This window comes from Gigantopelta aegis, chromosome 8, assembly GCF_016097555.1.
Source record: "Gigantopelta aegis isolate Gae_Host chromosome 8, Gae_host_genome, whole genome shotgun sequence".
In the NCBI taxonomy this organism is placed as follows: Eukaryota; Metazoa; Mollusca; class Gastropoda; order Neomphalida; family Peltospiridae; genus Gigantopelta; species Gigantopelta aegis.
The window spans coordinates 71,123,895-71,141,943 of NC_054706.1; the positions used below are offsets into that span (position 1 = coordinate 71,123,895).

At 38.4% G+C, this 18,049-nt stretch overlaps 1 protein-coding gene across 2 annotated transcripts in view; it reads right to left on the minus strand.

Annotated features, from left to right (window-relative positions):
- LOC121378832 (exportin-6-like) overlaps positions 1-2,234 on the minus strand; it is a 48,667-nt gene extending 46,433 nt beyond the window's left edge. For both annotated transcript variants that reach the window (XM_041507167.1, XM_041507168.1), the window contains exon 1: positions 2,103-2,234. In XM_041507167.1, coding sequence (XP_041363101.1) covers positions 2,103-2,105 — 3 coding nt within the window. In that variant the 5' untranslated portion in view covers positions 2,106-2,234. The remainder of the gene's footprint in view (positions 1-2,102) is intronic.
- Between the last annotated feature and the right edge of the window lie 15,815 nt (positions 2,235-18,049).

Consider the following 18,049-nt stretch of genomic DNA (forward strand, 5'->3'; position numbering starts at 1 on the left):
TTACAAAATACAAAATTTACTGATAACAGATGCAATGTCCATTACACAGGCATCGAAATAAGCATTGTGTCTGGTAACCCATTTACAGGTTACCACAAAATATAGCCTGGTAACCTATAGGTTACCACAACTATATGAAAGTTAGAATTGAATTCCTGTTACTGCTACTTTTAACGTGGACATTCTGAAATTGTATCGGTGCGTGCGAACATCGGTACAAGAAACGAAATCCTGAAGTAAATTTATCTAGTGGGCGCTGCTTAAACGCGGATTGCCGAGATTGCTTGGAATTGCACAAGTGCGCGCGAACATAGATGCAATTTCTTACAAGAAAATGAAACGCAGAAGTCTGGAATGCACTGCCTGGTTTACGTTCTGAAACGAAACTACCGTTACGTTGAAATGTTTGTCGAGAACGAAACACCGTTCTCGACTTTTCTTACATGTGGTAACCTCCCGGTAACCTGAACGACCGTTCTCGACTTATTTCGATGCCTGATTACATGTACATGTATGTCCCTTCTCTGATATCTTGCACTATTATGTATTGATACAAATCAATTTTCATTGCTTATAACATTTAAAAGTTTTAATTAAATTGACATACACTTGTTAAAATGGTGTATTTAATGTTTCATAATTAAAATGCATAGTTTAAATGAAATACATATTCACAAATTTTTTATTAACTAACAAATCACCAAATATGTATAGAGTTGCGGCCCCTTTCTTGCTTGCCAGTAATCACCAGCTATTGGATGTCAAACATTTTGTAATTCTAACATATCGTCTTAGACAGGAAACATGCTACATTATTTTTTTCATTAGTAGCTAGGGATCTTTTGTATGCACCATTCTACAGACAGGATCGCCATAAAAGTAAGCCAGTTTACCACGACTGGTATCCTTGAATAACCGTGAACCGGCCTATTAACCGAAAATTGCTTTTGCACACACGCATATGTATGATCGATTTGATAAAATAATGTTTTACCGTATTTACTTTATTGTCAAAATCAACCAACAAATGTTAATATCCATACCATTTTCTGTTGTGAAGAGATTAAATACATGTCGTAGTCTAATGTTGTCATTATTCAGTTACTCCCTACCAGGCTATTGTTTTTCAAGAATGACGTGTGTCATGTGATGTCACCAAAACTCTTATGCAATGAATCTGCGAAGCAGATGAGACTTTAACAATGAGAGCAGTATGAAACTGTTGTTTATTTAGGTTTGTTTAATATTACACACCATTTAATATACTGCATACAGTGCAAAATGGTGGTTGTGTATACATTTCCCTATGTATAAAAATATTTTAAATGTCTATTTGTCTTTTCTTCACTTGTGCACTTTGTTCAGAGAAGGTTTTCTTAATTCAACAAAAGTATTTTGATGTCAGGGTTCAATTGTAAGCAGATTCTTTATTAAAAAAACCCAAGTCAAACGTAAATAGACCGATATATGGGGTAGCCCGGTTCGTGGTTTTTCACAATATATCAAAGGCCATGTTATTTGCTATTGTGCTCGACTGGTGTCATTAAACAAAACAATTTTTTTTATATATACCAGTCGTGGTGCACTGAATGAGACGAAAAATAGCACAATGGACCCATTGGTGTAACGTGGGGCACTGGGGCAGTTGCCCTGGGTGCAAAAGTCTGGACTCGGGGAGTGCTAACGGTCCACTGGTTAGGGGGCAAATACTTGCCTTGCCTTGGGTGCTAGCAACCTACACTACTGAATGGGTCATTGACGGGAATTGATCCTTGACTGACCGTGTTACGGCGTGTATGAAACTGTATCTGACGAGCGCTTAATCACTCCCAAGTCCCGCCCACTCATCCATTTTTAATGAATGGTCATAACCATAAAGAGTAAAATGGGATTGAGGTGAATTGACCAAACACTAGGGAGAGTTGGTAACTATTGGAGGGCGAGTTAACTAAACAGTTTTGGGCGAGCTGACCAGCATTCTGTCTAAAGAACGAACATCTCGTGTTGTTGTCTGCCAGTCTGGTATTCGCATTTTCTCGACTTTAATAAATAAATGAAAAATGGCATCACTCTCTGCTCATTTACTGATTTAGTAGATTTACCATGATAATGGCTGTCCAGTGGTGTGTTGCTACACCAATTATACGACAGAAACTATAAATAACGTTAACAGAAATTCAAGTTAAAAACGTGCGGTTTTCTTCTCCTACTTCCGAACTTCATTTTGTATCATGCATTTTGGGATAGCAGTGGCGAGTAAAAAAAGAATGAAAAGTTATCTCCCTTGAAAACAAGGATCAGTGGCGTGTTCAGGTTCCATTAGACCAATCAATTCCTATTGCCGATAATATTAACGTTTACTAATAAAACTGATATAAGCAGCGTTTCAACACACCCAGGAAGTACAGCAATAGAAAGTGTGGCACCTCACATCTAATCTAGCTGCAAGAAAATGGGGGGTCACGTATCATTTAAGAGATTTAATTTATGTTTTTAATAGCAACCGTCATTTTTGTTGAAAATTGCAGTTCCATTTCTGGGGGTACCCCGCATTAGTTTCAACCTCTGGTATATACTGCATAACAAATAAAAGTGTATTTATTTATTGTCAATGGATAATAGTATTTGCACAAATAATCAATGTCACATATTACTACCAATCACACCCACAGCTGCTTTTACTCCGTAAATATTTGAGGTGCACGTCGAACTTTGACACGGTACTCTCTTCTTTGGTACTATGCAACCTTCAGGAGGTAACCACTGATGAATGTTTTGATTAGTAAATTACCATCGTCTTCTACTTTATTTCCTTGTTCATATATGTTCAAAGCACATTTTTTTTTTTTTGCATTTTTTAAAGACAGGATACCACATACCTTTGAATCAAGTGTGATATAGGCCTACCAGTCGTGGGGCACTAGGATGGAAAAAACAAAACAAAATATTGGATTCAATATTTCGACCAAAGCACTACTACTAACTATATACTAGATCCAGCCTAGCTCGAGTATCCTACTCTATAACTGCCAGGGCGGAAGTTAGCTCATTTGGTTGAGTGCTCACGTGTGTCACAGGATCGAACCACCTCAGCTGAATTTTTTTTTCGTTCCAACTAGTGCACCACAACTGGACAAAGCTTGTGGTTTGTGCTTTTCTAACTGAGGGACAGTGCATATTTAAAAGATATCCCTTGGTGCATTATAAAAAAAAATGTAGCGGGTTTTCTCTGATGACTACAAGTCAGAATTACCAAATGTTTGACATCCAATGGCCGATGATTAATTAATCAACGTGCTCTAGTGGTGTTGTTAAACAAAACAAACTTCCATAACTGTCATTCCCGAGATGGGACTACACTGCAGTGGTTTTACATAAATATATAAATAATATTTTCATATCATTTGTGACACCCAATAGCCAATGTGTATTTTTGTACTGAGGTGTCGTTAAACATTAATTAATTAATTAATACATTCATTCATTCATTCATTCATTCATTCGGGAGATGGATGGACATTTGCAAGGACGGTTAATGCGACGCCACACGATACGATCGAGTGCCTCGTACGATAATAACCGATTGACAGGACAAACATTACGATTTTAGCAATCGGTTATTCTCGTGAGTATTCTCGTACGAGGCACTCGTATCGTGTGGCGTCGCCCTTATAGTAATACGTACATTCTGCTATCGTATTATTCTGATAAGAGGTGCTCTTGAATTTCTTCCTGTGGTGTGTGTATTGGTGTATTGGTGTATTGGTGATTAATATGTGAAATGTTTATCAGCGAACTCAAAAATTATAAGTAGGCTACGTGTAAAAGCCGTAATTGCTTAATTAATTGTATTGCACAAAGATAATATTAGAAGAAAGGGTTTCTTACAGGCGTGTATCCAGGAGTAGTATAGGGGACTGTATGGGGTCATGACCTACTTTCCCGTGATCACGTGACCCACGTGACAATGGGCTTGGTAGGAGACCTTGGTATGAGCAATGGGCTTTTGTGTAGGAGACAATGGGCTTCGTACAGGTGTATGGCCTCTGAAACAATGGCCTTGGTAGGAGAAACAATGGGCTTTTGTGTAGGAAACAATGGCCTTTGTATAGGGGGGTGCAGGTGTATGGTCTCGGTAGAAACACATGGCTTTTATGTATAGAGGGGTGTGTAGGTGTGCGATCATGGTGTATACAATGGCCTCGGTAGGAAACAATGGGCTTTTGGTGTAGGAAACAATGTCCTTTGTAATAACAATATGTACAGGGGGTGTAAGTCTGACGTTGGTGTATGGTCTCGGTTTAGAACAACAATGGCTGTTTTTTGAAAGTGTTTTATTCGATCATGGTAAGCCGACAATATGGCTCTCTGTGTAGGTGTGCGATCATGGTAAGATACAATGGCCTCTGTGCAGGTGTGCGATCATGGTGTATTCAATTCAATGTATTGCATATTACCAAACAAACTGGTGTCAGCAAACAAATAAAAGCAAAGGATCATTGAGCCATTCATTCGCTTTATAATAGAGGAGTACTTTATCAGACCTCTTCATCAGCCCTCATACAAAGGCATTTTATTACGCCTCTCCGAGTGTTTATGAAACCAGGTGAACTGCAAAAGACATACCGACGCGTGCCCGTCTTAAGTAGCAGAATAAATTTGTTATGGTATGCACACTGACCGTCAAAGTTTGTTTGTGTTTAGCGACATCACTAGAGGACATTGATTTATGAATCATCGGTTATTGGATGAAAAAACATAATTTTGACAGTTTTAGAGAGGAAACCCGCTACATTTTTTCCATGAGTAGCAAGGGATCTTTTATATATACAATCTCATACCCCTTATGGGGCCAGTATTTCATAATTAAACACAAACGTTTTGTGCGTGCGTGCGTGCGTGTGCGTGTGCGTGCGTGTGTGTGTGTGAAACACTACAGCCCATTCCTATGAACAAAGAACGTGTGACTACAACTTAACGCTCCAACCTAACCTATGCTCTTTTAACTACATTTTAAACACGAGTATTTCCCAAGAGTACAAGCCTTTATAGACAACCAGTGTATTATGTCTGGTATATCAAAGGCCGTGGTATGTGCTGTCCTGTACACACAACTCTTGCTACTATAAAGTAGCGGCAGAAATATTCAATCACAAATCTAGTTATAGAGTAGAATACACAAAAAACAAACGCAATGGTTGAGAGAGAGAGAGAGACAGAGAGACCGAGATAGACAGAGAAAGAGACAGCTAGAAAGAGAGAGAGAGAGAGAGAGAGAGAGAGAGAGAGAGAGAGAGAGAGAGAGAGAGAGAGAGAGAGAGAGATGTCACACGTGATTAATCCATTAGTGTAAGTCGGCGACACGCGCGCCGCCATGGGTTTAACAAGTAATACGTGTTAACCAAAGGGAAATAGCTGCTATTTTTAAACAGAAAATTTCTCTAGAGTACTAGCCTTCGTACAGGACTTTTTAATTACCAAATGGGTAAATACAGTGATCGATCTAGCATCGATCCCCATCGATGGCCAAATAGTCTATAGCCAACCAGTGCATTATGTCTGGTATATCAAAGGCAGTGGTATGTGCTGTCCTGTACATACAGCTCTTGCTACTATAAAGTAGCTGGGTAGACATATCCAATCACAAATCTAGTCATAGAGTAAAAAACACAAAAAAACGCAATGGTTTGGTTTTTCATTTTTTATTTCTAAATTACAATCACTATAGACAACTACACATGCAATGGACACACATTGGGTTACATCGAGAGGCCTTAAGGGTGACATGTGAATAATATGAGTGTTCATTTCTCTTCATCTTCGTCGTCCTCCTCATCGTCGGTATCGTCGTCGTCTTGTTCGTCCAAATATTCGCCAATCCATGAACGATACTGATTTAATTTAGAAAGAATCTGAGGTCTGAGATCTCTGTCTGGATTCACAAACTGTAGAATTTTTCTCGTGTTGGGGCCTTTGTCAAAGTAATGCATATACGTCAGAAAGCGAGAGTACGTGTCTTTAAATAACTTCCATTGCAGTGTCTTCATGTTTCTTTCGATGGCATCTTGGGACATGTTTTTTTCTTCGTAGCGTTTCCTCTTGCTTTCGAAATAGTCACGATTGATGTCGAATTCACGCTCGATCATCAGACGTACGCCTTCGTTTTCCAGATCGGACGACGGCTCTTCATTTTCCTCCTCGCACGTTTTCACGTGTCGCTGCAAGTCACTCCCGTCTTTAAAGACCAGACCGCACGTATCGCAAGACTGCATCCTCTTGACCTTTTTCAGATAGGGCTCTACCTCATCTTCTTCTTCGTCGTCGTCACTTTCGTAGGCGGGTATGCCTGGTAGTTTTCTCTTGAATGCGTTTCTTTGCATGATTTGCACGTAGAGCTCTTTCTCCGACGGTAGTTGAAACTCTTCTGAGACATTCGCCGTTACGCTCGTGCTTTCATACCATTCGGACGGCCCCGTCTCTAAACCATTAGGTCGAAGGCACCAATGTTCGGGCGTGGTCGGTTTCAAGTCCACCAAGAGATGTCCGTAGGGCCTGTGGGTAGCTTCCTCAAACCGCTGCATGAAATGACGAGTATTTCCAGGATACATCTGCTGTGCCAAGGTTAGGACTTGCTGCTTGTCGATGGGGTTGTTGAACAGTGCCAGGTAATGACAGTTTCTTCTTTGTGTCGGGTCCTTGCTGTTATAGAGGTTCTGGTTGATGGCAATCACAGAGAGGTTTCTGTGGTGACTTCCTTCCGTGAACAGATCGGTGATGCGAGGGTCTTTTCCAGCTGTAGACATCAGGTCGTCCAACACGATGAGATTTCTGACTCCTGGATCTAAATAACGATCCTTTTCCAAATTCGCAGGTATACCTTGAACAAATTTTACTCGAGCAACCATTTTGATCGTATCATAGAGAGGTTGCCATCGTTTGTAGAGCCAGATGATGCGCTGAGGAGGCGGGTGGATTTTACCATCCCTTAGCAGTTTGTACAACAAAGATGTTTTTCCACACGACGTGGGTCCCGACACGATCATGGTAAACGGATGTAACAATCTTAGGGGCTGCTGCTGCAGCGGAGCAGGAGCTATAGGAGCCCTATGAGCAGGAGCTATAGGAGCCAGAGGAGCAGGAGCTATATGAGCTAGAGGAGCCAGAGGAGCTATAGGAGCAGGAGCTATAGGAGCCAGAGGAGCCGGAGCAGGAGCTATAGGAGCCCTAGGAGCAGGAGCCAGAGGAGCTATAGGAGCGGGAGCAGGAGCTATAGGAGCCAGAGGAGCAGGAGCAGTAGCTATAGGAGCAGGAGCTATAGGAGCCCTAGGAGCTATATGAGCCCTGGGAGCTATATGAGCCCTAGGAGCCGGAGCAGGAGCTATACGAGCTAGAGGAGCCGGAGCAGGAGCTATAGGAGCAGAGGAGCCATAGGAGCCAGAGGAGCCGGAGCTATATGAGCCAGAGGAGCAGGAGCCATAGGAGCAGGAGCCATAGGAGCTATATGAGCCAGAGGAGCAGGAGCCATAGGAGCTATAGGAGCCGGAGCAGGAGCTATAGGAGCCATAGGAGCCTGGAGTTGAGCTGAATGGAAGGTCTTCCAATGACGTAGCATATTTGATGGTTTTGAAAAAGTCTTTGGACATACGGGACACGATCTTTTGTTCATGACATGTTCCGGAATAAACCAATTCTGATTCATGATGTTGACTATTGAAGTGTTCGACGTGAACTGACGATGTTGAAGCTGCCATGCCCCCTTTTATAGTCTTCTCAAAAATGCTTGTGCCGTTTTTGCCCAGTCTGCTCTCGTCGTTTCTGTTCCACGCCACTCTCTTGACGTTTCCGTTTCTGCTCGGCCTTGGCTTGCTCTACCACCTGCTGCGTTGGGGAGACCATGACGACTTTGGGTGCCGTGGGCTTCTTCTGTTCCTCTTTTTCTTTTTTCCATGTAGGGTCATACAGTTTTAGACATCGATCTACACTGTACATCATCTGACTTTTCCCACCACGTTGCACTGGAAAATGAGGTTGAAGTTTACCTTCTGCCTGCAGTTTATAGAAACGGGTCCACTTATCCACGTCGGGTACATATAACTTGTACTGGTCTGACATGTTGCTCCTCTGAAGGTTTTACCTCAAATGACGAGTTTTCCAAAACTATTTTACTTATATACCTTATGACGCATAAAGATATGGTACAGGAATGTTTGAATGTGTGTGATACGTATGACCAGTGCCCCTTCTCCCAAACACGAATCTCGTCGTGTGAGCTCCCCAAAAAACATCGTTACCAACATATTACCCTTTACCAGTGTCACTACCATAGGGATACGTCCAGAGACACACTCATGGACGCAGGACATAACTAAGAAAGCAAAACATGTTATTCACGGTTTTATTCACAACATACAACATGAAAACATAGCACACAAGTGTCTGAAATATTTAATGTCTGAAAATGTTGTTCACATAGGGACATCTTGGAAAGAATCTGTAATGTTCCATCACTGGGTCGTCTGTCTTCTTCCATCGGTAGATGCGAAGTCCGCAACAGTAACAGGTGATGGCATCGTGGTCTCCCGTGTAGTAGAAACCGGCCTTGGCAAGTTCTTTTGGTTTTTGACGTAATTGTATGGGCCACCGAGCATACGTCAGCATCCGGGCATAGAAATGTCTCATTTCGGGACGATGACAGAACAAGTAACGTCTCGAATAGCAGTCTTCCTCACAGGCAGCATCTGTTTCACAGGCAGCATCCGTCTGATCTGTGGGTTCATCCACGAGTTCGCCATCTTCAGTTCCAACCCCAATTTCACGTGTAGCATCCGTTTGATCCGTATAATGAATACTCGTCTTCTTCTCATCTTGTTTGGTAGTCACTCCTTTACATTTGATTGTATGTCTTTCTGAACATTTGCAGACCAAGACGTCGTCCTCGTCGCTACTGCTGCTTCTACTAACACTGCTCGAATATCCCGATGCCATCGTCTTCTATCAGAATATCTTCAAACTCCAAAAGCAAAAATAGATCTCCTTCACAGAACTTTCGGCAAGCAAATGACGCTACTAACAACACACCCCTTTTTATATCCAAATACGAGCCTATTTTCTTTCAACAAACATGAACGTAGATCTGTAGACTTTTCGGCGAACGAATGACAATGAAACCAAAAGTACCCTTTTTATACCCGAGGGAGGCACCCCCAGCTCAGTCCAAGGACGCACACCTGTACCCAGGCCATTGTCTCATACACAAATACCATTGTTTCCTACACAAAGGCCATTGTGCCATTGTCTCATACACAAATACCATTGTGTCATTGTTTCCTACACAAAAGCCATTGTTTCCTGCACAAAAGCCATTGTCTATACCAAGCCCATTGTCTCCTACCAAGGTCAGACACCTGCACCCCACTATACAAAGGCCATTGTTTCCTACACAAAAGCCCATTGTCTATACCAAGCCCATTGTCTCCTACCAAGGTCACGTGATCACGGGAAAGTAGGTCATGCCCCCATACAGGCCCCTATACTACTTCCAGGCATTTTAATAGAGGGCCCAAAACCCGTTGTAGTTGTTTTTTTGAAAATAGTATTTAAAGGTCCTTGATAGGTGGACGTGATAACTTTTTTTTTTTTTTCTTTTTCTTTTTTTTAATGATTTATTGTCCCCAGGTTGGGGTGCCTTGAAGCATTGTCTTACATTTCATAATATTTACATATAGTTATACATACGTAGTGCATACATACATACATACATACATACATACATACATACATACATATGTACACTCATATTACATATACCAATACTTCATATATACTTTCAAAACATAGTCATACCCTATTAATGTATATGTACGCCCATAATTATCTGAAATGATTTTGATCTGAGTCAAAGAAAAAAAAGAAAAAAGAAAAGAAAAGAGAAATAGGGAAGAAAAGGAAAGAAAGACAGAAAAGACAGAGTGGAGAAAGAAACGATTTGTTTATGGGGTTCAGGCTAATTCAAAAACAATAAAATAATAAAAATTTAATAAGCGAAGCAAAATTGTGTCTACCAGTTAATATCCACACTTAATGTCATATAAAGAAGGAGTTACGAGTGAGGACATGATAACTTTGCATTTTTGTGTATTATGTAATATATATTGTTTCACTAAAAAATAGATGGGGGGGGGGGGGGGCGGTCCCCTTGGGTCTCTCCTGAATCCACGCCTGCCTTATATGTTAAAAAATCGGGAGGACATATTTACACTTTTCACTAGAAAAAGTTTACCAAAATCATTTATTTACTCTGCAATTGATTTATGGAATAATTTAAACCCAGATTTTAGAAAGTGTGAAACAATATCGCCTTTCAAAAAAACACCAAAAACCCCCAACAACAAACAAACAAACAAACAAAAACAAAACAAAAAACACACAAAAAACCAGTGGCACCAGTGGTAAGTAAAGATTCAATAAGTAAATATGTAGCCCTTTAAATGCTGATTTATACAGATATGGACTTGCCACAGATGTGGATACCGGTTCGAAAACAATGTCCATTTTATCTTTGATTGTAAAAAAATATGAACAGCAGAGACAGGTTCTGTTTAATTCCTTACAGCATTTTCAACCAATAAATTGACAATTATTATTATTATATGGTCGAAATACATTAAACGATACTAATATATATCAAACGAACTCACCGTTTTGATTAATAAAGTATAATTTAAATTACCGTATGAATTATTTATGAGATAATGAGAGTTTGACTGCAGGTGAAATATTATTTGTGTAATTTCTTGCATCACCATTTCTTTCCTTTTTTCTCTCTATCTTTTTTTTCTTCATATTCTTTAGTATATATAATATATTTTCTTCCTCTGGTTATCTTTAAATGTTTAAATGTACGTAGTTATGTAATTTAGTCGCCACGTATATGAGTCATTATCAGATAAAGTCCCATTTTGATGTCGCCAGCCTCTAGGAGCTTATATTTTTATTATAATACTCACAATATTGTCATGATTTGTAACTAAATAGTGACTTACAATATTAAGCCATTATTCTATACAAGATATTGTTTCTCAAGTTCGCTGATTATGAACTTTTTTTATGCTAATGCTATCACGGGTCAGCAAAATCAGCATGTCGTCAATATAGAGGGAAGCGATATATTGTCAAGGCTTCTTTTTTTTTTTATCATCGATATGGGTAAATAATTAACAAATAAATAAGGTTTTTTAATATTATTAAGTGATTTTTTTTTTCATACTACAGCATGTAAAAATTACGTTTTTTTTATTAAAAATATTTTGGAGACAAATGTTACTCTGTCGCCAACTTTTATGTCAGTATCGTAACGCGACGTTAACAGAAGCAACATTAATATAACTTATGTTGATTTAAATAAAGTTATTGTCTGATCATTTAAAAGTTGTCATAACCACTATTTTACGAGCGTCACAGGTAAAATCTCTTGTGTGATTACAAATTTTTGATCAATTTGCTACTAGATGTGGAATTGGTATGTTTATTCAACGTCAGTACCGTAACGCAGATTCACAATGGATTCTGCGAGTTTGGCAGTTAAATAACCATATGACTATGTAAAACGGAATGGCGTGTTGGCTATGGCGCCATGAAACATTGCATACAGCTATGCATTTTAAGTAAATAGTGTCCTTCCTGTAAAATGTAGTCAGTACCGTAACGTCAGTACCGTAACATGTTTTCGTTACGGTACTGACGCATTATTACATAATGACTCACATAATGGGTACCATAAAGTGCAAAATAGATATTAATATTTGTCATTTTATATAGTAGTATACTAAATTAGACGAAAATAACTCAAAACTACCTAATAAAGTATTCGTACTGTTTCACGTATTAAATCGAACTTCTCAAAATATTTAATACAGTATGTTTTTGAAATGGCAGGAAACTTTGCATAGTTAGTTTATAGCTACCAGTATTTTTTCTGGTGTGGACCCTCTCCTAGAGGAGGATGTTGGCAATCTTATCCACATCCCATCCACACACCCACCGAACTTCACAATGACTCTAAGATTGCTTTCGTCAACATATAATGTATGTTTGTTTAACTTACAGTACGACAAAAGGCATGTTTGATGTTGCAACCCCTCATTACAAAACTGCAGCCGTCACTGAATTATTGAGATTGTCACGGGGATCCTATAATACCCGTAACTGGATGAAACACGATTATCCAAATATCTCTCCTTACTGTATATCTATTAGATCTCTCTGTAACAGGCAGTTATACCCGCTGTGGCTCGTCTCTAGGTATGATCAGAGATACGATCTTATATTATTATAGCACGTTTAGTTCACTAGAAAACACAACAAAAACACAATACACTTTGGAATCTTAACCTACGCTGACAAATGTACAGCCGCAGTAGTTAATTAACAACAACAAATAATAACAACCCAGAACTGATCACTTAATTAGTTAATCTCTAGGTGTCTAGTTTACACAATATGCTAATCACTTCACCGTGACACAACACCCACACGTGTGATAATTGAGAAACGCTCCCAGGAGAACTTACTTAATAAAGGAATTACAACTCTATTCCTAACTGGTTAATTTTTAATTAACCCTTACTACTCGTTCAATAACGTGTGATAATTGAGAAACGCTTCCAGGGGAACTTAATTAATAAAGGAATTACAACTCTATTCCTAACTGGTTAATTTTTAATTAACCCTTACTACTCATTCAGTAACCTTATAATACAGACTTAATACTGGTACCTATCACAATAAAGACAATAACCTGCAGTTTACCTAGGTCCTCTAGGATGACTGGCTAAGCTTTATATATATATATATATATATATATATATATATATATATATATATATATATATATATATATATATATATATATATCAGAACGGTGAGCCTACAGTATACTGCGTCAGATGACCGGCAGCACCGTCTAAAATAATATTGGTATAATACAGTATTAAAATATTTAAAGTCACATCAATCACATCAAGGTTATACACAGAGCAGAAAAAATATATTTACCAAAGTCCCGTCTGAACTAATATAGATCGTTCAGTGGACGACGTCCGTGCCCCTGGATACTTCCAATGTTTCTCCCCGATATCTCTAAAACCCTAGCTATTTATTCAAATTTCTCAGAGACAGCGAATATCGCCTGGGGGTACAAGGCGGTACTGAATCTTATCATGTGGATTTTCCACAGCCACCACGCCGGCATATCTTTCTCTGATCGTCAGACTGGCTGTCGCCATTCGCCAAATCACGGTTGTAAAATCCGCACTCGCAGAGGTATTACGTAACTACTGGCCACATGGCCTCCACAGCTGGACTAAGTGCATATTGGAATGCACGGTCGCGCGAAGGTATTACGTAACAAATTGCCCATCTGGGCTTAAGTGCAATTGGAACTGCATACGGTCCTCTAAAACAATTAATATCGCCACAGGCGAAAAGAAATTAAGAGATTTCGTCACAGAGATGTAATGTTTTATGCTACTTAATGCAATACATTTTATGTAGAATAGTTGCCATTCATTTAATACAGGACTTAAATCCGTCAAATGAAGATGATTTTTCCTTTACAAAAAAAAAGAAAGAGAAAAAAGAAAGAACAGGCATTTCATGTTGTTTTTGTAAGCGTCATACCCAAATACAATTTATCGAAAAAAGATCGGGCACTCTAGGAAACACTAATGTTGAGTTGTTCTCGGTCTTTGATTAGTACATCTAAAACACTGACGTGTACCTTACATGTGTCCGGCCATTACATCGTGTCTGTTCAGGTTACCGATATCAAGTAGCCTGCTAGTATATCAACTGACTGTGATTAAGTTGCCAATGTTTAAATTCATGGTTTTAAACTTAATTTGCCTGCAAGGGCCGATAAAATCTATAGTAATGTTAGTCAGCAGGCTACTGACACAAGACACCATATACAGAGTACGTTCGCAAAACTTCATAACTTTAATTAGCATACACTCTCAAGCACCCCACTGTACCAAAATCTTTGATCTTGTGTAATACTCGCCCAACACATCTTGTGGAATATTAATAGGAAGACTTTTTTGGTTCATGTCGCACTGACATTGTTTAACTATGATGGCCAAGCAACTTCATATTCACGTGATTTTTCAATAACGGAAATGCTGAACTCTCAGATAAAATAGTTAACATCTCGACAAACAGAATAGCAAATACTCAAACTGTTGGCACTCTGCTGACACATACGTACTTTGTATAATTATGGTCATCAATAGTGCCTACATCGCATCACTTGAAACCAGAACACGCATTTGAGGTTGTGCTTATCGGCCAGGACCCCGTTCCACAAAGCGATCTTAGCCCTAAGATCATCTTAAGTGCACAGCTACCTTATGCGCTAAGGAGATTTTAGTGCTAAAATCGCTTCGTGGAACGGGGCCCAGCAATTTTAGCGATGTTCCCATCAGCGTCTTAAAACGTTTCAGAACCGTTTTGGAAATGTTTTGACAACAAAAATGTTTCGATCGTTTCAAACAAAAAGTGTCTGGACAATTTTTACACCGTTTCAGCTAAAACATATAAGCTGGAACAGTTTAGGTATTAAATGTGAACGCTTTATTGTGTTTTAACTAAGTCGTTTGCATCTTCGAATTAAATATGACGTAATACTAACAATGTATTGAGTGTGAACGTTAAAACTTTTAAAAACGATATAGCTAGTAGTAAAAAAAAAAAAAAAAAAACCTGGGGGATGGTGCATATGAAAGATACCTAGCTTGCTACTAATGGAAATGTTTAGCGGGTTTCGTTGATCCTAGACAGACCGCACATCAGGCGAGCGCTTTACCACTGTATGTACAGTGTAAACAAAAGCAGTAATTTTCGACACGGCGCTTCTCTTTGATCAACCTCATGGGCGTACATAGGTGTGTGTGTGTGTGTGTGTGTGTGTGTGTGTGTGTGTGTGTGTGTGTGTGTGTGTGTGTGTTTCGATGGGTTCGACCGAACCCCCCCTGAAATCGCTTTTTTTATAATTTAATATATCTGACATTGATATCTGACATTATTATATTTACTCAACATAGAAATATATGCCCAATATCTCTGCAATCTATTTTGGAACCCCCCTTTTCAAAATCCTATGTACGCCCATGAACCTGACTTGTAAAACAGCATAAATGAAGTAATAATATAATAAACTATTTAACTAAATATATTTCAAGTTGCATTAACGGAACAAAATGGGGTTATAGTATTTTTCTCTGTTAAATAATCCAAAGGAACAATTTACACTATTAGGCCTATTGATCAATCTAATTAAAATTAGCTCCACTATTACATGTGGATCTAACAGCAGCCAGTTGGAGCTCATGTCCACCAATCAAAACCTTACTTGCAGAATCATGCCAGTGATTTGAAAATAATTTGAAAACATTCCGAATTATCCTGAGGGTATACGACATGTTTCATGTGAATTACGAATGCCTTATTTAGACCAGTAGAACTAATTTTAATCAGATTGCTAACAACACTGCGTAGTCTCCAATGTCCAAGTAACATTTCGTCTGTAAATAATAATTTAAATATTGACCATGTCATGTCATAGGGTTTTACGTGCACATTCAGAACAAGCAATATTGACCAATCACACTTCGCCTTTTATATAGAGGATAATAAACGAGTTACCAGTTATTATCAAATTTATGTCCCGAGTGAAATAAGTTTCAGTTGTCACGAGCTTTATTACCTCAGCTATTTTTTCTCTAAAAACCTTTATTTTTTACGCACATGCACGTACATGTATAGAAACGATATCAACCACTTTACGCACTGTGCTGATAATTGCTATAGCTGTGTGATTTAATCAAAACAAAAGTTATTTTTATTCTGCTACAAAAGCTATAATGAATTGCATTAAAATGATATTTTGTTATAATTAAATTTCTGTTACATTCATTACAACGTAACGTCATCCGATTGGTCCAGACGTAGCAACAGGAGTTTGTTCATTTTTCGATGAACGTAAAAATTACGTCATCAGGGAACGTCATATGTGATGACGTCATTTTATATGGGCAAGTTGTCTTAATGAGCGTTATTGTTTATGGATAAAAAATAATTCAAAATAAAGTATGATGTTTTAGTTTTATTATTAGCATGTATCATTCAAATTTAATTATAAGTATTGTCTGTTATTTCTTTTACGTTCATCTGGGTATGAAAAAAAAAATCATCCGCAAAGTTATGTGAGAACGGCTTCGCCGATTCACACAGTTTGCGGATGATTTTTTTTGTTCATACCCCGATGAACGCAAAAGAAACAACAGACAATGCTTAAATATATTTAACACCAAAAAACAGAGAGCCGTAAACGCAAACTCTTTAAACTACATGACGTCATTTTGTGTTTGCCAAATCGTAATGACGTCATATTTAGTACCGACTAGGTCATTGGTTTGTAAGCGTCAAGTTGTCCAATAGTATTGTCCCTTAGACCAATGCAGAATATTTCTCACTGAGAAAATATCGAAAATATTTTCCCTGTTATGAGTGACCGCCGGGATAATAAAACGTTATTTGAGAGCATACAAATTCTACAAATATCGGGCGAGTCTATTTTAGTGGCCGCAGTATAGCGAACCATACCAATACGTACGGGATGGGTTATCAGTCTTCAATTTTACATTACAAATTATTTATTTATTAAAAAACTAAAAACTAAATCAGTCTTCAGTTTTACATTACAAATTATTTATTTTATAAAATAAAACATGTTTTAAGGCATTCGTAATTCACACCAAACATGTCGTATACCCTCAGGATAATTCGGAATGTTTTCAAATTATTTTTAAATCACTGGCATGATTCTGCAAGTAAGGTTTTGATTGGTGGACATGAGCTCCAACTGGCTGCAGTTAGATCCACATGTAATAGTGGTGCTAATTTTAATTAGATTGGCCTATTGATATGCTACGTTGGAGCAAAATAGACAACCCACGATACCGAAGTGATACTTTTCTTTTCTTTGGGACTGCGTAATTGGTCAGTTCTGTGGTTTTAGATGGAAAAGTCTACTTAATCAATAGTTTTACAGAACTATTTCCAGTAATAAACCATGTCCATTACAATTTTAGGGGCGACAGGTAATATTCCACAATACCGGTATGTATTTTTGTGTCTAGACAGCGTCAATTAATTGGCTCGTCTGGTTACCAATCAAATACACACCTGCCAATCAGGAATCACAGGTAGAAGCAACTAACAGCATAGACCAATTAACTAAGAAAACACTCCGTGTATCATTTCAGTACGTAGGTTAATGCATGGGCAAAACATTGTTAATTGTTACGACTTATTGTGTAGCCACTTTGACAATGGTATTTTATTTTGTATTGAAAAATAATATATATAGTGCTGGATATACTTATTGCTGGCTTTCAGGGATGTGTATTATTACAGAACATTGCAATGTATTACTATTTATCATCCCGAAAAAACCAGGTAGATTGTCTTTCACTAGTTCTAAGGCTCATTCCTGACGTTACGCGTTAAGTATTACGTAACCACCAGGGGCCAAATTCATAAAAGGCATCGAACTTAGTTGATTGCTAGATGTTAGACAGTTTCTAAATGCCTAGTTCATTTCTACAGAGCTGGTAGCTAAAATGTAATTCATAAAAGCATGTTAAACATGCCGCTCCATAGTTGCCCGATAAGCATATTGGCACACGTCCAATCCTTGACAATACCATGTCAATTTCTTTACACACATGCCCATTTCAAATGTAATGTTGGTATTTTTGTGATAGGATAATAGTTACATCTTTATTGAACATTCAATATGAGTTGTGAGTTAAATGTAGCAACAAAAAAGCAGAAGTCTAATTATTCGCAAAATGAAAATTTATTTTCGGCAAGTACGAGGAATGTAAAGATACACTCGACGCACCCCACAAAGATGTTTGCCATCTACACATCCGATAACAGAGAGAACTGTCCTATTTGGAAAAACTCGTCCTTAATTCTTAGAGTCTCG